The 24661-nt window shown below is 40.8% G+C and overlaps 1 protein-coding gene across 8 annotated transcripts in view; it reads right to left on the bottom strand.

Annotated features, from left to right (window-relative positions):
- The window catches only part of FHIT (fragile histidine triad diadenosine triphosphatase), a 1380201-nt gene that overhangs the window by 249074 nt on the left and 1106466 nt on the right, over nucleotides 1–24661 (bottom strand). For all 8 annotated transcript variants that reach the window (XM_040628600.1, XM_040628602.1, XM_040628603.1 and 5 more), the window contains 2 exons: nucleotides 3067–3212; nucleotides 610–639 (listed from right to left, as the gene is read on the bottom strand). In XM_040628600.1, coding sequence (XP_040484534.1) covers nucleotides 610–639; nucleotides 3067–3212 — 176 coding nt within the window. The remainder of the gene's footprint in view (nucleotides 1–609; nucleotides 640–3066; nucleotides 3213–24661) is intronic.

Here is a 24661-nt window from a genome sequence, read left to right as displayed (position 1 = left end):
AGAGTATCCTAATAAAACCTCCTTTCCTCTTTTAGCACACTTAGAAACCCATGTTTGAGCACTGGCTCTATTAGGTTAGAACTTGGGTATGAACTACAAAGGGAGGAAAAGTATAGGTATGTGGGTGGAGAGAGAGAAGAGAGAGAAGCATGGGCACAGAGCGAAAGGAGAAGTGTGGGCAACCACCTCGCGTCGCCAGGTGCTCGAGAACGATGAGGCAGAAAAAGGGTACGTGTGAAGAACACAGAGGCCCCAGCTTCACATGGGACCCGCCAATCCACACAGGGCTCACATGCTGTTCCCTAGACATGACCTCGCCCGAACTCCTGTGACTTCAGTCTCTGTTTTCAGACTTCTTGATTTAGCTTCTGTTTTAGCATTTACACAATAATAACTTTACTACAAAAGGTAAATGTCTTGTAAACTAATGGGAAACATATTGCTTGGCATAGTTTATAATGTCAGGATTTATGGCTCTAACACTGAGGGTCTCTCTGACCTCAAAGATAACATAATGAGCCAGCAATGTGCTGCAAATGGCTCAGTGTGATTTTTATTAGTTCTCATAATTGCCCCTTATTAATTTGTATGCACGTAATAAGCACTCACCTTCACAGTCTGTCCGGCTTCAGGGCCATCCTGGAAGGAGGGAAAAAAAAATAGATAAATAACAGAGGTGGTAACAGATAGATGGTATCTGCTGCTTATTCAGAAATATCTCCTGTTAATAATTTAGATCCAATTTCATTGTGTGTTAATTTATAGTATTCTCATGGGGACCATTCACTTCAAATGTGTGGGACCAGACAGTTCTCCATTTCCGCCTGAGAGTAAGTGAGAAGTTATGTATAAAAATGATATAAATTATCCAGTGAGCCAACCCTCTTGCCACTTTCCGTGCTCTTTGCTCTTGGCTATAGTTTTAATTGCATTAAAGGAAGGTTGGAAATGTTTGAGGAGGTAAATTATCACACCTTTTGGTTATCTTTAAATCAGATGTAGTTTAATTAATGTCTGATTACTAGAAGTCTCTACTTAAAAAAAAAAAAAAAACCTGCTGTAAACATAATCCATTAAGCAGGAATATGGGCTGTCTTATATGGGAAGATCACCCAAGACTGGGCCCTCTCTGGCTGTCCTGACCTTGGGGGGTGGGGGAAGTAGGAGCATTCATTGTTGCTGGGCCCTTTTCCTATCTTGGTTCCTCCTCTCAGCTTTTTAAAACCCAACAAAACTATTGGCTTAGTTGAAAATGAGCCAACCCGCACAGTCGTCAGTCACAATACAAAGCAAAAGCAAGTGCTTAGCTGGTTCGAGATACTAGAGCAAACAAGTCTACGGTCAAAAATTGTAAAATTGAATTAGAACCTTGCAACTTTAAGAAAGTCTTTCTTTTTTTTTAATTTATTTTTTATAATAATTTTTTATTATGTTATATTAGTCACCATACAGTAGATCTACTCTGTGACCCAGACTAATGGGTAAGCGTGTTTGCCCTGCTGTGGCCAACATTAAGTAGAACTGTGTATCCGTGGTTTTCAAACTTGAAGTCACAGCCCATTAGTGGGTCATGAAGTCAGCTTAATGGGTTGTGATCAGCACTAAAAACAAATCAGATAATACAACAAAAATGATTAGAGCGCACTGAAAGGGTAAATGCTGTTTTGTAAAACTCTGGTTTCCTTTATCTACATATGTATCCATGGGGAGGGAGGGTCACATGATTGTGGAATAAATATCCTAGAGTGGTTTAAAGCTTTAAAAGGTTTGAAAACATGGCAAATGTGAGAGTACTCCAAGTGCTATGCACAAGTCAGTTCCTATGTTTATGGGATTCACTTTCTAGTAAGTTACGTTAGATAACTAGCGCTGGCCATTTCCTGGGAATGTGAATTTCCTCTAGCATTTCATTTAACACTGACAGATGTCTTCAGCCACTTGCCTTCATTTGGTCTCTTTGGAAACGTGATTTGTAGCATAAGCTTGGTAAACCCACCCTAAGATTAATTACCTGAAGGTGACTCAAATGGCTTGACATACAACACACACACACACACACACACACACACAATTTTAAAGGGAAGTTTACTCTCAACATAGACGTGGCAGCAAAAAAAATTTTTAAGAAGCGTTTAAGGGCAGTTTTAGTCCGACCCTTTCATAACCTGAAAATAGTGGCCTTCTGTATCTGCTCTCTTTGTAGGTCTACGGTGGAGAGATGAAGAGGGTAGGAGGAGGATGGGGAGATGAGGAGGGTAAAAGGAAGATGTTAAATATTCTGCATAACTAAAGCACCGAGGGCAAGGTATCACATGATGGAAGAAGCCAATTCTTTCCAAGGGGTCCTTGCAGAGTCATCCAATTTCAAGGCCACTAAGGACTTTAATTAGGTATTGATACCTCCTCAACTCTTCCCAAAGGGGATCTGAGGGGCATAGGATATGTTATATTGATTTACTCAGTTCCCACAGCCGATGACTCACCACAGACCTCCTCCTTCTACACCTGGCTCAACCTCTGTCTAAAGATCTCCAGTGATGGAGGTGGGGGGGTTGCATTCTCTTCCTGGGAAGCAGGTCACACAGAATAGTTGATCAATCCAGCTTCATACCAATCCATAATCAATCACTGGGGCTTGAGTTAAAGAGAAAAGGGATCCCCTGAGGGCAAGGCCCCATCTAACTTGCATGTCTCTACTATCCTGAGGTAGAGAGGGCTAAACCCATGCGGTTCTCAAGACATATTAACACACACTAAAAATGACCTGTCTGGCCCCAGTTCCAGGAGAAGATCTGGAATGTCTGAATGCCCATGAAATCACTTGTCTATTATTCCCACCAGCTTTGTCAGCAATGCTGCAGACAGTGTCTCAGCTGACTTCCCACAGTCCACCGAGGCCAAGGATAGGAGGGCGGTCCTGGATTCGTTACGCCTTTGTCGGTGCTTATATAAGACATGAACCACCACGGCTGCCTTACCAGTGAGATGGCAGCTTAATAGAGCGAGAACCCAATGCCAGGGTGTGAAAAGGAAGAAAACTAACTTCTGAGCTATCTATACACTCACCTGCATGGAAAAGGTGAGAGAAGTCCCCTGGAAATGCTTCTCCACCACCATCCCGACTCTCTGGGTGGCCTGAAACAAATCCGCCACTTCATCGGGACGCAGGTCTCGGAAGCGCTCCACTGGCCGAAGGGGACACACGAGGACATCTGTGGTGATTTCTGTTAAGGCACATGCTGTTGCTTCGCTAGTATTTTTACCAAGAAGTTTATACCCACAGTACTGAATCCTTGGCCCAGGGCCTGAACTCGCAAAGACTAAGGAATAAAAGAACAAATATTTACCAACCACCAAACCCCAAGAAGTTCAAAAAGAGCTTATAAACATGGTTAATTATACTTTGAAGGTGAAGTGATGGTACACTGAAGAAATTCTTTTAACAGAAAGGGACATTAATGCTCAGAGAGACTCAAGTGCTGGCTGAAATAATTATGCCAAGAGGCTAAATCTATTCTGGACCATTTTCTCCTGACCCCAATTCGAAAGCTCTGTCTTCTCAAGCAGCTAAAGGCACTGAGTTGGAAAAGCAAGCAGAATATCCATGATTAAAATTTTAATTTCAATATCTCTTTGGAGGAAAAGGTAATGAAAATACCACAGGAGTTGTTTTATTTATGTTTAAAAGGAGTGTCGACATTCTGAAAATGTACAGTGCACTTCATATCTGATAAGAGATGTGCCATGTGGTTAAGCAATTTATGACAAGTGTTCCTCAAATTGATTATTAAGAATTCAGGAAGCCAGTTGAAGGTAAATCATTAACTTAAGAAAAAAGGGTTGTTTTGTTTTTTGTTGTTGTTGTTGTTGTTTTACTCAGGTAAACAAAACTATCTTAACGCATCCTGTAAGTCAGACAGGTCAACATATTTATGCTATTGGCCTGAAGAAACATGATCTAGAGAAAAAGAAAGTGAGTTTGATCACTTGTTGGTGGCAAATGAATATTCAATGTTACACCATCAATAACATTTCAGTTGTCTTTGTATTTGAACTCCTCATATACGAGTGGCTACATGTACACAATCAGGCACACACACACACACACACACACACACAGACACACACAGATATAGTCATTTTTGTTTAGTCTACAGGTACCAGCAGGAGAAAAAAAAAAGTGTCCTAATGCTCTTTTCTGTTTCTTTCTTTTTTCCTTTTTCTTGTTGTTTTATAAGAGCATGCTTTGCCTGAAGCTAAGCAGCCAAGGGGCATAATGAAACCCCAATGCTATGATTGCTAGTCTCACCAGAATATCAAGCATTGTAGCCATCATACCGGTAGGACTCAGAGCCCAAAGGGAAATGCACTGAGCTCAGCTGGGTGGGCCTGATTTCCATAAGAGAAGAGGGAGGGGGAGAAAGGAAAAACTGATTAATTTTGCTCATAATCAGGAAATTCATGTCAACGGTAAACTAGGAAAAGGAGCATTTGTTTAATCTCAGTTCATTTTTCAAGAGAGGAGAAGGGAAGTCTTCACCCACAGGGCATCAGATACTTAAAAAGATAATTATCCTTCTTTGGCAGGGCTGCTTTATTATCATGGGTCAATGAACCGTTTAGAAATGAAGAATTTCCTTTCATTTCCTTTTAGCAGATTGCCAGCCTCCACTCCCACTGAGTTGCCTTTTCTTTGTTAAAAGAGACCTTTTCCCATCATCCTCCTCCCAGCACCTCCTTCTCCTTCCTCCTCCCTACACCCTCCTTTAGGCCCTGACTTCACCAAACCACAGCAAGATGACAACTTTGCAAGCTTCCAACAATACCCATAATTGCCGTGGTGAGCTATGTCTAAACACGGGGACCAGGTGGGGAAGGAAGGACATTTTATTTAAACAACGGCTTACTGTAAAAACTGTTGGGACGAATCAGAAATTCTTTGTATCTGATATAACTTTAGTAATATCAGTGACATCTGAAACTTTTTTTTTTTTTTGCCCCAATGCCATAAAAAATATTTGATTATCTGTTCATTGTCCTTGTCTGATGCTAAGGATTGGCATGACCCAATGTTTAATAAATCAAAACTTTTGTGGAAGTGAATCAAAATGGCTCAATCTGTCAGCTGTTTCATCCTGTGGACACTCAGCCGCAGGGTCACATACATTTATTATTTTAATTGAATGTTAATAATACTAATAACAACATGTCACGAAACAGTTGGAGAGGCTAAACACATTCTCATTTGGGTGAATGTTTTTCCCAGCCCATCTAGGCCACGTTGCCCTGACATATATATCCCCTGAAATCTAACCCTTTATTAAGAAAACATCTTATCTCCCTGCAGCAAACAATGTTTCCATGTGAATAAGATGAGATGGTGTTAACTTTCAAAGGTGTTTACTTGGGCAGGTGTTCACGCAGGTAATCATTGTCTTTGTTCTGTTGGGACCCAGCGGATGGACAAACAGGCATCTTGACCTGGCAGTGGACACACAGGTAGGCTTCATAGGGAGGTAGGTGGGTCTGGATTGACACAGGGTGGGTGGGGCTCTGGAGCTCCTGGCTCCTGTGTGAGTCCCTGACCTGACCAACAGCAGACTCACTAGTCTCCCCAGGCCATTCTAGGTACTCAATGGCATTAGGAAGTCAGGACCAACCACCATCCCTCAGTTCCTCTGAAACCAGAGCAGAAAAGAACCTATGCCCTAACCTCAACACAGGCGACGTCCCCACTGCTGCTGACCTACTTCCTGAAACTCCTCTTCCCCCCTCCCGCTCCGCTACGCACTATACATCTGTCACACTCGCCTTCCTTCTGTTCGTCGAACACGTTAAACTCCTCCCCAGATTGGGGGCCTTCGTCCCAGCTGTTTGTTCTGCCTACAATTCAATTCTCCTTGATCTTCACATGGCTGCTTCTTTCTTATCATTCCGATTCTAATTCCAATGCTACTCCCTCCAAGGAGCATTCCAGCAGCACCAGCTGAAACTGCTACCCAGTTACTCTCTATCACCCGATTGTCATCCTGCGGGAGGCCTTGCCACCAGCTGGCAGTCTTCTTGGTTGGCTACTACCTGCCTGAATGAGAATGTCAGCTCCACAAGAGTAAAGACTGTCCTGTTTACCGCTGGTTCACCCCTGCCCAGAACACCTGACTTAATAAGCATTGCTGCAATGAGAAAATACGTATGAACCAGACCTTCTCAGCAGCTACCTCGGAGTATGAAGACCCTGACAAAATGGAGACAACGTCCATTTATTTTCAACCATCTACACAAGATTGGGATGGTCTGTGAGATTTTTTTAATTCAAAGAGATGTATTCTTAATATTTAGCATAATCAGAACCAATGTTGGATGTGAGCTGGAAAAACAAACACTTGTTTTTAACATAAATTAATTTTCATACGAGCACAAAGGAAATATGATGAGGGTAAAATCCTTGTGAAAAATCCTTTTTATGTAATAATTTTTTAAAAAACTATATAAAGAAGTGGTTTCTAGATTATTCAGAGTCTCAGATAAACTATACCCAAAAAAATGCTGCTTTATACTTTGACTAAGAATTGTATGAACAGTGAGCACCAGGGAAGTGTGGAGGTGAGCCAGGCTCTGGGAATTGAAGCGGAGAACAGGAAGTTGCTCCTGTCCTTCCGGTCCAGGAGACAGAAACAAAACAAGTAACTGCAGTATTGTGGGAGGTACAGATGGAGGTTAGATGATACGGAGGCAGAGGGAAGCACCCAATGCAACAGAACCTGGGACACCTTAGTAAGGCAAGGGTTCCAGGGCAACCACTGGTGACCAAGTTTGATCAAGTACTCCGTGGTTTCCGAAAATAAAACCAGGTTCATAAAGGATTTAAAGCAGGTCAGCAAACATTTTCTGCAATAGGCCAGATGGTAAAAATTAAAGTTCAGTGGGCTGTATGCCTAAGCAGCTATAGACAAGACAAACCATAGTAGGTGTGCCTATGTCCCAGTAAACCTTTATTTACAAAAAGAAGGGGCAAGCCAGATTTGGCCCATGGACCTAATAAGGTCAACCCCTGGTTGAGAGGAATCACATTAGCAAGAGGTAACTAAAGGAAGTTAGAACTCTTTGGGGGTTCCATTCTTTTCCTGAGTTGGAGACTATAGTGTTATTTAAATAGCATATTGGACAAACGTGATGGTATCTTAAAAATTGTCACATTCTAAGGAAGATACCTGAGAATGTTAGAGAAATTTCATGAACTTGTGTAGCACTTTTGACGTTTTTAAAGACCAATCACAATCAGAAAATGTGTTCTGGTGATATCATATAGATAAATCATGAGTGTTGCTCTCCAACGCAACTAAAGGAGTTTCTGCCATCTTTAATTGGAAGAACAAAGCATATGATCCACAAACCCATGAGAGCACCAGAACAGTATGTTATTCACAAATTCAACTGAAAATAAAAGCGTTTTCTCAAAATCAGTGCATAAGCCTTGGAAGAAAACACCATATTGTTTAAAGATGGTGGGTATCATTAGCTACATGATTCTCATAGACAAACAACTCAGGCAAAGCAAATTAATTTTGAAGAACAGCAGACAGCTCTTGTAATTCTACTGCAACTGTTTATATGCCAGTAGTTTTAAGGTACTATCACAGATGCAGTATAATTTAGAGATTCTTAGGCATTGTTAATGGGCAAATCCTATATTATTACAACACACTTTCGTTGAGTCCTCTTTGCCTGGGATTAATATCCCTGAAGAGACTTTTTAGCCAACATGCATGATAACCCTCAAAGAAGTTAATCTACATAATTGAATTTAATATATGTTTATCCAGGACTCATCATGGGTAAGAACCTGTGAAAGAGAGTATCAAATGGGGTCTGGTCTCTCTCTCTAAGCTAAAGTAGAGAGGTCCATTTAGTAGTAACGTTTTTTTAAAAAGAAGAGAAGGGAATAGTTAGAGTTTAGTTCCTGTGGTCCACAAAGAGACTCCTCACAGCAGAAGAAAATCAAAGATGACTTCCTAGTGCAAATGAGATTTCGCGTGAATTTTACAAATGGGGGAGTAATTCAACCAGTGGTTCTGCTGGCAACCCGCTCATCCATCCATCCCATTGCTAGAGCCGCCTCTCAGTCCAGGGTTTGCACTAGCATTTAGGGTGCCAAGGTGAATACAGCAGAGCAACTGACCTTGAAGGGCTCACACTCTGATGTCCCAAACTGTCATGCAGTATAAACAGATCATCACAACACAGAGAGATGAAGACTATTGATAGAAATCAGTACAGAATGTTGTGGGAGCACAGAGGAGGCAGAATCTAACTTTGCCTAGGGGTGTGAGATAAACTTTTCAGTATGGTCTTGCATTTCAATTTTCTAAAATCAGAAACGATTTCTCCAAATTTGGACCAAGATCTGTCCTTGAAAATGGCCTAGCAACTTATGGTTAGCTTTAAAGAAAGTTGTCAGACATTCCTTCTTTGGCCACAATCACTGTTTCATTTATATATGTACTTTCATTTACTTAATCTTTCCAACAAACCATAAAGTACTGTTATAATTCCTATTTTGCAGATGAGGAAATTATAGCTTATAGAAAACGAGACACTTGTGCAAGATAGCACACTCAACGTGAGACTAAAACTAGAATTCTACCCAAGCCTGTGTGATTCCAGGGTCCATGTTATTAACCACGGTGCTGGGATGTTGCATTTTTTGTACTTTTATGACTCAGTCTCTGCCTACCCTCTTATTACAAGTGTGCCCTGGGTGGATCAGTCGGTTAAGTGTGTGACTTCAGCTCAGGTCATGATCCCAGGGTCCTGGAATCGAGCCCCACATCGGGCTCCCTGTTCAGTGGGTAGTCTGGCTCTCCTTCTCCATCTGCCTCTCTCCCAACTCATGCTCTCTCTCATTCTCTCTCTCTCTCAAATAAATAAATAAAATCTTACATTAAAAAAAAAAGTGTGCCCTGAATTCTCAGAGTCTGTTCGCGGAAGAAAGCCATGGGTTTCATGAAACACAAAGACACTGTGCAAAACTGCTAAAGGCTGAGAGACACCTAGCCTTGAATGAAGAAAGCAGAGGAAACACCCAACCCCATCATGGGAGGAAGCCTCAGTGCTGGGCAAGAGAAATAGTAAGTATGCCCTCATTCTAACAGAGAACTGTGAGTAAGGACATCAAGAATGAGAGAACCTCCTTGCACCAGGCAGTTCAGCAGGAGGAAGTATGGAGGCATGTGGAGTCTGAATTTTGGCCCTTCCCTCCCTCCCTTCCTCTTTCTCGCCCTCTTGTCCTTCCTTCATTCATTCATTTTAACTGAAGTATAGTTGATACATATCACATTAGTTTCAGGTGCACAACATAGCGATTCCACAAGTTTATATTTATGATACGCTCACCACAAATGGTACCTGGCCCTTTTCCATTTTTGAGGTTGGCTTGCTTCAAGGTACCTTTGGCTCCCCTGAGCTGACAGACTCTGGAGAAAGCTTAGCTACAACAGTCAAAATCGATGGTTAGGCTGACAGACAACTGAAAAATCCTGTGGCCTGTTGGACAGTGACTGGGAGTTGCTGACTCTGTCACATCATTATTTTTATGACCAAGGCCCAGAAACTTGGTAATGCCTTTCCTTTCCCTCTTCTTCTTCATGCACTAGCAGCCCAGAAGTGCCTGCCTCTGTCCCTTGGAATGTAAACACTTGAGGTGTTTTGCCACACTGCAGAATGATGACACAACATACCAGGCCCTGTGCTGAGCTCTGGGTGGCACACAGCTAACCCAGAGTACACACAATGAAAGAAAGAAATCAAACAGAATCCTGCGCTAGTCAAGCACCTGAAGTTGGTATGGCAGATTGCCAAATATTACCACAAAAGTCCCTCCCATCCCACCTGCCCCTTTGCAAAGTGACTTTGCTTCTCTTCTCATCAAAAGTGGAAGTCTGTTTCCTCTCCCCTTGAATTTGGGCTGGCCTTGTGACTTGCTTTGATCAGTGAAATGTGGTAGAAGCTTCTCTGTGTGACTTCCCAGGGTCAGCCCTGAACAGACTTGACAACTTCTGTTTTTTTGTCCTCTTGGAACACTGAGACCAAAATGCTGTGAAAAGCCCAGGTGGTGTACTGGGGAACAAGAACCACATGGAGGAGAACTAAGGTACCACAGCTGATAGCCAGTACCAACTGTTAGAACCTTCCAGCCACAGGGGACCTACTGACTGACTTCCAACTTCTCTATCAGCTGTCTACTACTGCACTATGACAACAAACACAAACACAGTGGCTTAACATAACACTACTTTGTTTTCTAGTCCTGATTCTGTGGGTGGTTTTTGTGCTGGTCTCACTCAGGCAACTGCTTTTAGTTGGCAGGTAGGCTTGGGGCTGGGCTCAGCTGGGTCCCCTGGGCCCCTCACTCCATGTGCCTTTTCATCCCAATACAGAGGCAGAAACTCTGAACGCCTCTGAAGGCTTAAGTTCTCCCACATTCTGTTGGTCAAAGGAAATGACAGGCCAGCCCAGGCTGAAGGTGGAGAAATAAATTCCATCTCCTGACAGGAGGAGTGCAAAGACCTCACTGAAAAGAGGTATGGGCAGGGGAAGTCCTATTGCATTGGGGGTCATCACCATAATAATCGACCACAGGTAGTAACTGTGAAAAGAAGTCCTGGGGATCTTATAAAAATGGCCAGGTGCCCAAGATAGCTTAGACACCTGCTGAATACATGCAGGCATGGCATTTTTGGAGCTGGGATGGGCCTTAAACATCATCCTTCAATTATCATTACATCAATATCTTCCTTGTTGGATGGGGGAAAAAGAGGGGGAACACAGTGTTTAACTGATTTGCTCAAAGTCACACAGGTGCACACCCGGAACTGAAACTCAGCTATCAGGCTTCCCCACACCAAAGCTCCTTCCATTACACACAAGATGACAAAACACTGCACCTCTGCCACCATGTTCCAGTGTTAACCTCTGGCAGACATCGATAATCAGCTCCATAACTCTCTCCTTGAACCACAGAGACTCGGATTCCTTCTCAATCCTGCCCTCGAAGCAGCCGTCACCAATCAGAGTGGGCACGTAACAAGAGATGCAGGGGTCGTTTCTGTGGCCTCCTCCCCTGCCTCAAGAACCACACAAACATCTGTAAAAACCCTGGTGGAGTCAAGAACAAAGTGAAATGCTGCAAAAGCGAGAATCTGCCCAACGACATCAAATGTTCATTACGTTGTTACATTTTTATTCAAAATAAATTGGATAAGTTTAAAATTTGCTCATCATGGATAATAATTGATGATCTAAAAAATAATTTCATGTACATTTCCATGACAAATATGAAATATTTAAATATAGAGTCGTGACAGAGAAATGGAAATGTACTGAGTCAGATGATTAATTAAAGAAGACAGCAGAATATTATTCTCAGAGTTGTTCAGACTTGCTCCCATTTATTTTTCTATATCTGATCTAGTCTAGGGATTCAGAATATAAAAGTCACTAAAATAAATCAAACCATCAAAATATCATTGATTCTGATGAGGCTGATTAGCATGTGCATATATGAATATGGACGAAGTCAGTATCAAATAATATTATGAAGAATTAGTCATTCTTTGGAACTAATAAAAAAGTAGAGTGAGTATTCATCTCTATTGCAGACTAGTATGTAGTTCAATGACAAGCAAGGAACTTTCCAGTTCGTACTGCAGACTTCCGGAGACCCTGTGTAATAAGTTATTTGCTCTAACAAATAACCCTAGCCCTTGCAAGTGTTTAAGATAATTCATAATGTCACTTCAAAAACAACAGGACTGTGAGGTATTTTTTAAGAGGCGATTCAGTTTATTTGATTTAAATAGCACAGTTACAGAGCTTTGAATCAAATTAGGTGGCATCTCAAAAAGTAATCTACTATTCACAGTGTAAGCACTTCTGTGAATTTTCTTATCAGAAAGGCGGAAATATTACCCCCCAAATTAAGCAATGCAATTCTGAAGAAGCAACTTGTCCATGTGGGCCATATCTTTCTTCACTGGATATTAACATACCCACTGTCGTAACTCAGAGACGACATCATGGGATAGTCATCAACCATAAGCATAAGTGGTGTAAATATAATTTTGAGCAAATTAGATTTCCAGAATATAATAATCTCCAGGACAGTGTGATTAAGATAATGATAGTACTCTGCTCGTCCCTGGATCTCAGGGCAAGCATCTCTTGAGTATCCATGAGAATGCTCATGTTTTGTCCTGGAAACATACAGTGACAGTGAGTCCTCAGTCATCTGGGGGAAGGGAAGGCAGATCTGCGCTGAGCCATCCCCCAAACGCCCACACCGATCTGGACGCTCAGAGGTGAGAATCACATTCATAGGGAGAAGTGAACATGTGGCCTTCAAAGAAAGGAAAATCAAAGAGGAGCCTGAAGCCTGAAAGCACTTTGGTACAGATTCTTTGGTTTAAATTTCACCCATTATTCTGTGTATTTTTGAAGGCAAAGGAATCTTCTATTGATTAACCTAAGAGAATCAGAATGGGAAAAGCTTACTTGCATTAAATTAAATATGTGAGGAAAAGTGCATAATATCAGAAGGGGAAGGAAAGAATATATAACACTTGTTTGCTGCCTACTATGTTCTGGTGACAATCAGTGACCCTTTGAGGAGATAACAACACCCCTATTTTTCCACATGCAGAAGTTCCGGCCAACAAAGTGAAACCACATACCCAAGATCACACAATTATAAAGTGAAAATCTTGGCTAAGGCCACGTGGTAAAGTCATCTATGCTATTTCAATGCCGCCAAGGTCACGGAAGCCTCCATGTGCCTACTGCGGAGTTTACTACAGTGGTTCACCAGAACGCTCATTTCATGAGATGTTACCACACATGACACAGGAGGAAAAAAACGTGTGGTCACGGAGGATTAAAAAGTACTGGATGAAATGAAGTAAAACAGTTTTCTTTAAGGGCAGTACTCATCAGGATATTTTATATGCTAACGTGCATTCTGACTTCTCAAAAAGCAGAGATGCTATGCAGCATTTCTTGTTTGCTTGACAATAAAGGTATTATTATTATTATTATTTTATTTTTATTATTACTTTGCACAACGCCGCACAGGACAAATGTTCTGGGGCATGTTCTTCGGGAATCTTGAGCATCATTTACCTCAACACAGAGGAGCCTGCAAAAGATGTTTTTTAAACAAAAAGAAAAATATCCTGTTAATTCATATGGGCAAAGCAAGAGGATATTCCGCTACGTGAAATACACTGAGAAGTTGAGCTTTAAAATACATCGAATGGGATATGAAGGTCATTAGTACTGTTCACCAACTCTCTCAGGTTCCTGCCATAGCCAGGCACAAGGTAGGATTCTACTTCCTGGATTCTCGTGGTTAGATGAAGCTGAAGATGAATTCTGGCCAAGGAATTGTGAGCAGAAGTGATATATGTTGCTTATGGAATAGAGCTCTGAACCGCAGTGTGAGACCCCAAAGCTCTCTTTCCTTCTCCATGGCAACCAGAAACATCAGTTGCGCAGTCAGACTGGACTGGCATTATGGGTCAGCAGGGGGCTCTGTTCATCACCTGTTCTTAGTGACTAGAGCAAGTCTGTCGAACAGGTTTCATCTCTTTTGCTAACTCCCAACTAACCTGTAGTCACTGCTTTGAGCATTATTTTGAAGAGGATTCTGAGGCCGCAATAAGAATCAGGAGGGACGAATGGAGGGATTTGTTAGTTTTGGCTACCATGACAGAGGGAAGGCTATCCATGTGCATAATCAAGTGTCTCCCATTCTTCGATTAGAAAGCCATGCAAAATTTCCCCCAAGGCTCACGTTCCCCCTTTTCTCAATGATGTGGAAGTCATTTTTAGGTATTGCAATGTCTCTGAGTAACAGTTATGAAAATCTGGTCTCATTGGTATCGTCCTGGAGATACATAGAAGAATATGGGATTTAAGTGATTCTAGTTAGGAGAGTGTTGAAAAACAGTTACTGTCACTCAAAAGCATCTGTCCACAATGTGCCAACACGGGAGCGGGAACACCCCAAAATGAGAATGCTATAAAAATGCTCTTAGGTGTTAAGAGCTGGAAGAGTTTTGCAAAGAAGAAGAATAAAGTACACTTATCAGCTGAAAGAAATATTTAAGAATCATCCCCAACGAGGATTTTTAAAGAAAAACTTCATATATACTCTGCTATGAGAATCACTTCAAAAACTCAACAAAAAGCTTTTTAATTCTAGTATAGATCAGGAAGTAATGCTAAAGATCTGTAATTCATTGGAGATCTGCTAGAAAAACCACAGGCAAGGTAAGTAATTCAGTAGCACTTGACCATGTACGTTTCCATTCTACCAGCAGGTGAATGAGGACAGAGCATCTGGAGTGTCTATTTCTATAGACTGGGACCCAAACTCCCATACAGTGAGGGTCCTTCCAACACAAGCTCCACTAGGTCCTGAAAAACATGGATTCCACTTCTGATTTGCTAATGCCACTCAAGAGCCACTGGAAAGTCCAATTTCCATCCGATCTCTAGTAGAGTTGGACAAGCCAGTGAAGCCACCCACACATCACAGTTCAGATACTGTGGAAGGCAAAGAGCAACCAAAATATAAATATGGAACAGCAGGGACTCTTTAACAAGAGAAAAGAAATAGGAAATGGGAGACTTCTCTGCCTCCATTTTCCATAAAAGGGAATATGCCACAGGGAAAGCATTCTTAGAAGACAGGAAATAGGGGCGCCTAGGTGGCGAAGTCGTTAAGCGTCTGCCTTCAGCTCAGGGCGTGATCCCAGCGTTCTGGGATCGAGCCCCACATCGGGCTCCTCTGCTAAGAGCCTGCTTCTTCCTCTCCCACTCCCCCTGCTTGTGCTCCCTCTCTCGCTGGCTGTCTCTGTCAAATAAATAAATAAAATCTTAAAAAAAAAAAAAAAGAAGACAGGAAATATTCCCTAGTAGACAGGCTCACATGGCATTCCTGGTGCCACACAGTGTAATGCAGACTAGGCCGTCAAGAAGTATTTGGTGCAAGAGAAAATGACATGCGTGCTCATTCTTGCTTAATCTGGGAAGCAATTCTTTCACATAATTCTTCAAAATGTTTCAGAAATTGTTTCTGAGACCACTGAACAAGACCAGACTCAACTTACTTACATGAAAATAATTAAGGGAAATGCACTTACTACTTAAAAAAAAAAAAAAGCTTAGTTCTGAATTCTTAATCAAAAAGAGACCCAGCTAAAGGCACAGAAAAACTAAACATGAGATACCCTTCCCTTCACACATCAAAGGCGGTGCTTGCATTTTAAATGGGAAACTTGTAGACCATTAACTCATTGGAGCTTGGAAAGATCGGAGAACAACATTGTTCTATGCTCTTTTAAAAACAATGATGAGATCTTTTTTTTTTGCGACAGATACAAATGTTGATAGAAAAATTCCTTACTTCATAAACAGAGAGCCTGAATTATGTTAACTGGGCATTCTCGGAATGTGAATTAACCTCCCCCTAACCAAAATAAAGAAACAAATTCAGTCCTAAGGTAGCAATCTAAAAGAGATGTGAGAATATTTCATATTGAAAGGTGTACCCGTGTTTAATGAATGAATTTCTCTGCGAAATACTGAAGGAAGGCCATAAAGCCAGATTTTGGAGGAAAGAGTAGAAACAAAACACTTTTTTAGGATGTTGTATGTTTTTCATTTGTTCATTAAGTATGTAATTTATTAAGAGAATAATTAAGAGAGTTAATACTCTTATACTGGAATTAAAACACCAGAATTAAAATGAAAAACTTTAAAGAAAAAAAGAACCTCCTACCTGGTAGGTATTGTGTACAACACTGAGGACAGGGCACACACTAGCCATAGGCACCCCATTCCCTCCAGTCCAGAAGCGTACACGGTAGAGTGTTTGAAAAGGCAGGAAACAGATAAAAACGTCACCTATTGTGAGAGAGACAAGGGTTGAGATAAGAAAGCAAAGATGTAATGACACAAGAAGTACTTTCCCAGCCAACACTGCTACACTGGGAGTAAGCTCGGCCTGTTGACCTGCAAAGCTAGGAAAGAGCACTGGCTCTCCACAGCTCTGGGGGTCAGGCTGGACTGATTCTGTGTGCATGGGGAAGCCTCTGAAGATTCCCAGGCAGTGGGTAATAGAGATTTATGACAGAATCGGAGTTCTCTTTTAGAAAGAGCACTGTAGGGGCGCCTGGGTGGCACAGCGGTTAAGCGTCTGCCTTCGGCTCAGGGCGTGATCCCGGCATTATGGGATCGAGCCCCACATCGGGCTCCTCGGCTGGGAGCCTGCTTCTTCCTCTCCCACTCCCCTGCTTGTGTTCCCTCTCTCGCTGGCTGTCTCTCTGTCAAATAAATAAATAAAATCTTTAAAAAAAAAAAAAAAAAAGAAAGAGCACTGTAAATGCTGCATAGAAAAAAAAAAAAAAAAGGATTCAATCAAAGCAAGGATAAAAGCTGAAGACCACTAGGGATGGCTTTACCAGAGACTAGCTGAGAGATTCTAACTAGGCCCAAGCTATGGTGGTGACAGTGCAGATACAGAAAATTCAAGACATATTTCTAATGCAGTAGCAACAGCACTTACTGATGGGGTGTGGGGAATGAGTGGAGGGGGATCCCAGAGGACTCCAGCGTTCTGGCCTGAGCAGGTGGGTGGAGAGTGGTAATTTAGGAGATAAGGTGGTTGGGGTTGGGGGGGGGGGGCGGAGCTGACGCAGTGTCAGGTGGCTCACTATTTAGAGATCGTTCCTTCTTGAATTTACAGATTTCCCAAAACCAACTAACCTGGGGGTGTAGATGGACCCCAGGACTTCTATGAATCTCCTGAAAACGTTGGCAAGATGGGATGGATATGTTTGTGCATGTGTGTGTGTGTGTATACTGTTTTCTGTGGTCTTGAGTTGGCAAAAAATTCTTAGTCTCCTGACTATAACTAAGATAAGAATCATTGATTTGAATTAGAAAAAATATTTGGAATCAGTTCCCAAGAGAATAAAAAACAGACTCACACTTCTATCCATTTTAGCTTAGAATCTAATAGACTTGCTGTAGGAAAGATGTTAGGGTTCGAAGCAGATGGCCAAGAAAGAATTCTTAAGATGTCTTTGGTGCCAAAAGGTGGTTTTATTAAAGCACGCACGAGAAAGGACCCGTAGGCAGAAAGAACTGCACCAGGGTCATGTGGAATGGCCCACTATATACTTTCAAGTTGGGAGGGGGTTAGGGAGAGTGTAAGTCTCTAAGGAATTTGGAAGCAAGGTTTCCAGGACCTTGAGCAGGCTAGCTATTGTTGGGTAAGGTCATTTATTACCGTCTAACGAAACCTTCGTTATGAGACCCTTCAGATGTATATTGGTGGGTCATATGCTTGGGGCATGATAGCCAACATGTATCTTGGTGGGGGATAGAGATAAAGGAGGTTTCCAAAGGAATTTTTACATGTTAAAGTAGACTTAAGGATCCTGCAGGCTGGGCTAAGATTGCCTTTTGCTCTAAGCAAAGTATAAACATTGAGGCAGCTGAGTTTCTGGAGGAATGTCACTCTGCCTGTTTCAAGGACTTGTCAATGGGCTGTAGGTAGTAAGGAAATTTAATTTTTCTTCTGCCTTTGTTTCCCACATCAGACCCACTCTTGAAAAGTGAAAAAAAGAAGTTTATTTTGTGTCTGAGCAATGCGTTCACAAGGATGAACCCTCCACAAGAGAGAAACTGAAGATTTTTTTCCTACATGGCGCAACACAAAATCATTTCAATCTGATTCAGCAGCGAACAATTTAAGACGTGTCTCTTCCAACAATAGACAGCTGGACACATAAAGATGATCGTGTAATCCATTCAAAATTAAAGAATAGGCTAAATCATTTACAACAATAAAAATGCAGAAAATCCTACCAGGAAAAAAAAAAGGCGTGAAAACTCGAAGTAGCAAGTGATTTCTAAATGTTTCCAAAACAGGAAGCAAAAGACATTTTAATGTCACTCTGGTAGCTTCCAGAATAGACTAAGTTAATCAGGCAGCCTCTAAAAACAAAGAGGCAATTCATTAAAAACAAATAAATTAAAAAAAAAAAATTCAGCAAGAAGTGTCAAGAAAGCAGGTTTTTTCAAGATCGTGATTCGTATGCAAATATAGCTCAGCATTTATCGCTAAAACCCCCAAAGCCTGTAAAGGGACGAAGTTTGTTCTTTCCATCTTAAACTCTTCTCCTTATGAAGTCAACTGACAATGACAAGGAGGGCTGTGACATCTTTAAAACAATAGAAGAAACACCTTCAGTGTTTCAAACCACAAACTCCTAAGCCACTCTTTCTTCCTCAAATCTCTTAGCCTAGTGTCTCTGTTAACGCTCCGCTCGGCTAATATTTATACCTACTTCATTGGTGTGTTACAGGTCTTTTTGTTTGCTTGTTTGTTTTTTTAATAAGGGATTTTTAATATCCTATTTCACACCATAAAGTGAAGGCTACTAAGCCAACAGTTGCTTAAAAAATCAATAGAAATGAATTCCTTTAAGGCCTCCCTCCGGGCAGCATGCCCCTCGTTGAAACCATAACGTGGAATAGGATTGGAATATTGTTCACTGACACGAGGGTTATTATCGTTTGGAACCCAGAACTTCCCTCATGCCACATACGAAACTTCATCCCTATGCTTCCAAGCTCCACTCACTTACGCGCCACCCTTACCTCATATTCTATCTGTATTTTTCTTCCCCATCATAACCCAGCATCACTGGAGGCGGGGCTAGGGATACGTCATCTGACTAGAGCGACGTCTTTCACTGCAGGTTGATCTATACGAATTTTTCCAAACGTAATTGTCAACAATAAAAGCAACCTCACAATACGAAAAACAAACACTGACAACATTGAAAATATCGAAGTGCTTTCAGGATTTGCAACTTGTTTTCCAGGCTCTCACTTTCGATGTTGGGTTTAGGCAGCACAGCACATGATACGGTTTGCCTAATGTTTAAATTAGAAGACCCAATAATCTCAGAAGAGTCTATGAAAATAGCAACTTGAACCCAAGATTTCTATGTATTTTAATTTTATTTTGTATTTAACTGAAAAAAATATTGAAGCATGCTAAGAAAAGCAAAAAAAATTCTGGAAACAGATGTTCTGGAAATTTCATAAAAATTTTATATTTACATGTTGTTATTCCTCCTGCAGGATCTTAAAACTCACTCCCATTTCCTTATATGCTCAGATATTAAAGACATAGCTTTGCTACCTGACAATCTTCTGGCATGGGGAATCAAACATTGGCCCCTCTCATTACGAATATTACCATCATCACCACAATCTTTGCCATCAAAAAGTAGAAATTGTTTGAATCACCAAAATGATTGCTAAAATAGTGTCTCAAATTTCTTATTGATGACAAAACGTTTTTCCAGGAGACTGCAACCTCAAATACTAAGCCAGAAAGATTCCATCATAATTAATGTTTCCATATGGAGAAAAAACAAAATGAAACAAAACAAAACAAAAAACCAAGCCTCTCTCTGACGGCCAGGGTCGCAGAAGCAGAGGAACGGGTTAGTGAATTGGAGGATGGGTTAATAGAGGAAAAAATGAAAATAGAAGATGGTCTTAAAAAAATCCACGCCCACGAATGTAGGTTACGGGAGATTACTGACTCAATGAAACGATCCAATGTTAGAATCATCGGCATCCCCGAGGGGGTGGAGAAAAACAGAGGTCTAGAAGAGATATTTGAACAAATTGTAGCTGAAAACTTCCCTAATCTAGCAAGGGAAACAAACATTCGTGTCCAAGAGGCAGAGAGGACCCCTCCCAAGCTCAACCATGACAAACCTACGCCACGTCACGTCATAGTGCAATTCGCAAATAATAGATGCAAGGATACAGTATTGAAAGCGGCCAGGGCAAAGAAATTTCTCACGTACCAAGGCAAAAGCATCAGAATTACGTCAGACCTGTCTACACAGACCTGGAATGAGAGAAAGGGTTGGGGGAGCATATTTAAAGCTCTTTCAGAGAAAAACATGCAGCCAAGGATCCTTTATCCAGCAAGGCTGTCATTCAGAATTGATGGAGAAATAAAGACATTTCAGAACCGCCAGTCACTAACCAATTTCGTAACCACGAAACAGCCCTACAGGAGATATTAAGGAGGGTTCTATAAAGAAACAAAAGGCCCCAAGAGTGATACAGAAGAGAAAGTCACAGCCAATACAAACAAAGACTTTACTGGCAACATGGCAAATTAAAATCATATCTCTCAGTAATCAGTCTTAATGTAAATGGTTTGAACCATCCCATAAAACTCCACAGGGTTGCAGATTGGATAAAAAGATGACCCATCCATTTGCTGTCTACAAGAGACTCATTTCAAACCCAAAGATGCATTCAGACTGAGAGTAAGGGGATGGAGGTACCATCTTTCACAATGGACCTCAAAAGAAAGCTGGGGTAGCAATTCTCATATCAGATAAATTGGATTTTAAACTACAGACTATAGTTAGAGGCATGAAGGGCTATATTATTCTTAAGGGAAGTATTCAACAAGTGGATATGACAATTATAAAATATATATGCCCCAACAAGAGGGAGCAGCAAGATACACAAGCCAACTCTTAACCAGAATAAAGAGACATATAAATAAAAATACATTAATAGTAGGGGACCTCAACACTCCCACTATCAGAAATAGAACACCCTGGCAAAAACTAAGCAAAGAATCAAAGGCTTTGAATGCCATACTCAACGAGTTGTACCTCATAGATATATATAGAACACTACACCCCAGAACAAAGAATACTCATTCTATTCTAATGCCCATGGAATATTCTCAGAATAGACCATGTTCTCAGGACTAAAAACAGGTCTCAACCGATACCAAAAGATTGAAATTATCCCCTGCATATTCTCAGACCACAATGCTCTGAAATTGGAACTCAACCACAAGGAAAATTTGGAAGAAACTCAAACACTTGGAGACTAAGAACCATCCTGCTCAGGTGACTCGATAAACCAGGAAATCAAAAATCAAATTAAACAATTTTATGGAGACCAGAGAGAATGAAAAATACAACAGTCCAAAACCTATGGGATGACATAAAGGCAGTCTAAGGGAAATACATAGCCATCCAAGCCTCACTCAAAGAATAGAAAAATCTAAAATGCAGTTTTATATTCTCACCTCAAGAACTGGAACAGCAACAGAGGAACAGGCCTAATCACGCACGAGGAAGCAGTTGACCAAAATTAGAGCTAAAATCAATCAAGCAGAAACCAGAAGTACAGTAGAGCAGATCAACAGGACTAGAAGCTGGTTCTTGGAGAGAATCAATAAATTGACAGACCACTGGCAAGACTTATCCAAAAAGAAAGAAAGGACCCAGATTATTAAAATTATGAATGAAAAAGGAGAGGTCTGACGAACACCATTGAAATTGGAAGGATTATTAGAAATTTTTATCAACAGCTATATGCCAATAAACTAAGCAATCTGGAAGAGATGGAATCCTTCCTGGAAACCTATAAACTAACAAGTGAAACCGGAAGAAATTGATTCCTTAAACAGGCCAATTAATTATGAAGAGATTGAGTCAGTGATAAACAACCTTCCAAATAACAAAACTCCAGGCCGGACGGTTTTCCTGGGGAATTCTACCAAACATTCAAAGAAGAAATAATCCTATTCTCCTAAAGCTATTTCAAAAATAGAAACAGAAGGAAAGCTACCAAACTCATTCTATGAGGCCAATATTACCTTGATCCCCAAACCAGGCAAAGACCCTCAAAAGGAAGAATTACAGACCGATTTCCCTAATGAATATGGAGCAAAATCCTCAACAAGATACTTGCTAATAGAATCCAACATTACATTAAAGAGGATTATCACACCACGATCAAGTGGGATTCATACCTGGGATGCAGAGTGTGGTTCAATATTCACAAATCAATCAGCGTGATACATCATATCAACAAGAAAAGACTCAGGAACCATATGATCCTCTCAATCGATGCCGAAAAAGCATTTGACAAAATACAGCATCCTTTCCTGATTAAAACCCTTCAGAGTGTAGGAATAGAAGGTACATTTCTCAATCTCATAAAAGCCATCTATGAAAAGCCTACTGCAAATATTATTCTCAATGGGGAAAAGCTGGAAGCCTTTCCCTTAAGATCAAGACCGACAAGGATGCCCACTCTCGCCACTATTATTCAACATAGTACTAGAAGTCCTTGCAACAGCAATCAGACGACAAAAAGGGATAAAAGGTATTCAAATTGGCAAAGAAAGAAGTCAAAATGTCTCTCTTTGCAGATGACATGATACTCTATATGGAAAACCCAAAAGAAGCCACTCCCAAACTATTAGAAGTTATAAGAGCAATTCAGTAGATTGGCAGGATACAAAATAAATGCTCAGAAATCAGTTGCATTTCTATACATGAATAACGAGACCGAAGAAGAGAAGATGGGAATCCATCCCATTTACAATAGCACCAAAAACCATACGTTACCTTGGAATTAACTTAACCAGAGCGTAAAGGATCTATATTCTAGAACTATAAATCACTCTTGAAAGACATTGAGAAGACATAAAAAGATGGAAAGATATTCCATGCTCATGGATTGGAAGAATTAACATAGTTAAAATGTCCATGCTACCCAGAGCAATCTACACTTTCAATGCTATCCCAGACTCAAAATACCAAGGACATTTTTCAAAGAACTGGAACAAACAGTCCTTAAATTTGTATGGAAACAGAAAAGGCCCGAATCTCCAAGGAACTGTTGAAAAGGAAAAACAAAGCTAGGGAGCATCACAGCCGGATTTTGAGCTGTACTACAAAGCTGTGATCACAAAGACAGCATGGTACTGGCACAAAAGCAGACACATAGACCAATGGAACAGAATAGAGAGCCCAGAAATGACCCCGCTCTTTGCAACTAATATTTGATAAGCAGGAAAAAACATCCGGTGGGAAAAAGACAGTCTCTTCAATAAATGGTGCTGGGAGGAAAAGTGGACAGCTACACGCAAGAGAATGAAACTTGACCACTATCTCACACCATACACAAAATAAACTCAAATGGATGAAAGACCTCGATGTAGACAGAATCCATCAAAATTCTAGAGGAGAACATAGGCAACAACCTCTACGACATCGGCCAAAGCAACCTTTTTTCATGACACATCCCCAAAGGCAAGAGAAACAAAAGATAAAAATGAACTTATGGGACTTCATCAAGATTAAAAGTTTCTGCACATCCAAGGAAACAGTCAGAAAAACTAGAGGCAGCCACTCGGAATGGGAGAGATATTTGCAAATGACACTACAGATAAAGGACTGGTATCCAAGATCTACAAAGAACTTCTCAAACTCAATACACGAGAAACAAATAAACAAATCAAAAAAATGGGCAGAAGATATGAACAGACACTTTTCCAAGAAGACATACAAAATACTACAGACACATGAAAAAAATGTTCAAAATCATTAGCCATCAAGAAATTCAAATCAAAACCACACTGAGATACTCACCTTCGCCAGTTAGAATGGCAAAAAATAGACAAGGCAAGAAACAACAATTGTTGGAGGGATGTGGAGAAAGGGATCCCCTACATCATGTTGGTGGAATCACAGATTGTACAGCCACTCTGGAAAACAGTGTGGAGGTCCTTAAAAGTTAAAAACTTGAAGCATTCCCTATGATCCAGCCATTGCACTACTGGGTGTTTACCCCAAAGATACAGACAGTAGTGAAGAGAAGGGCCATATGCACCCCAATGTTCATAGCAGCAATGTCCACAATAGCTAAATTGTGAAGGAGCCGGATGCCCTTCAACAGATGACTGGATTAAGTTGTGGTCCATATACGAGGAATATTACTCAGCTATCAGAAAGAAACTGCAGCTTCTCAACATTTGCTACAACATGGACGCACTGAGGAGATAGTACTAAGTGAAATAAGTCAAGCAGAGAAAGACAGCTATCATATGATTTCTCCATCTATGGAACACTAAGAACTAGGATGATCGGGTAGGGAAGAAAGGGATAAAGAAAGGGGGGGTAATCAGAAAGGGGAGATGAAACATGAGAGACTACTGACTATGAGAAACAAACCGAGGACCCTGCAGAGGGGGAGGGTGGGGAATGGGATAGACCGGTGATGGGTAGTAAGGAGGGCACGTATTGCATGGTGCACTGGGTGTTATACACAACTAATGAATCATCGAGCCTTACATCGGAAACCGGGGATGTACTGTATGGTGACTAACATAATAAAAAATCATTAAAAAAAAAAAAAAAAAAGAAAAGAAAAAAAAAATCTATAGGATATGAGAAAATAATAATATAGAGGATAATAGGGAGGAATAGTTGAAGAATGCTGATATTTTAGCATTTTTTATTATATACATTTAAAAAGCAAAGCCCTAAGTCCCCATGATTACCAAACTGGATACTGATGAAGTATTCAACACATTTTGATGCTGATTCATGGTGAAAATCAATAATATTGAAATAAAATGGAACATTATGAACTATTACAGGCAGAGTTTAAAATAATTTCAAAAAAGCCTAGATAAAACATCATACTCAATGGTAAATTAAAAATGTATCTACTACAGCTGAGG

This window comes from Ursus maritimus, unplaced genomic scaffold (genome assembly GCF_017311325.1).
Source record: "Ursus maritimus isolate PB19 unplaced genomic scaffold, ASM1731132v1 scaffold_14, whole genome shotgun sequence".
In the NCBI taxonomy this organism is placed as follows: Eukaryota; Metazoa; Chordata; class Mammalia; order Carnivora; family Ursidae; genus Ursus; species Ursus maritimus.
Note: the sequence above shows the minus strand (reverse complement) of the source record. Positions and strands in the feature narration are given on the sequence as shown.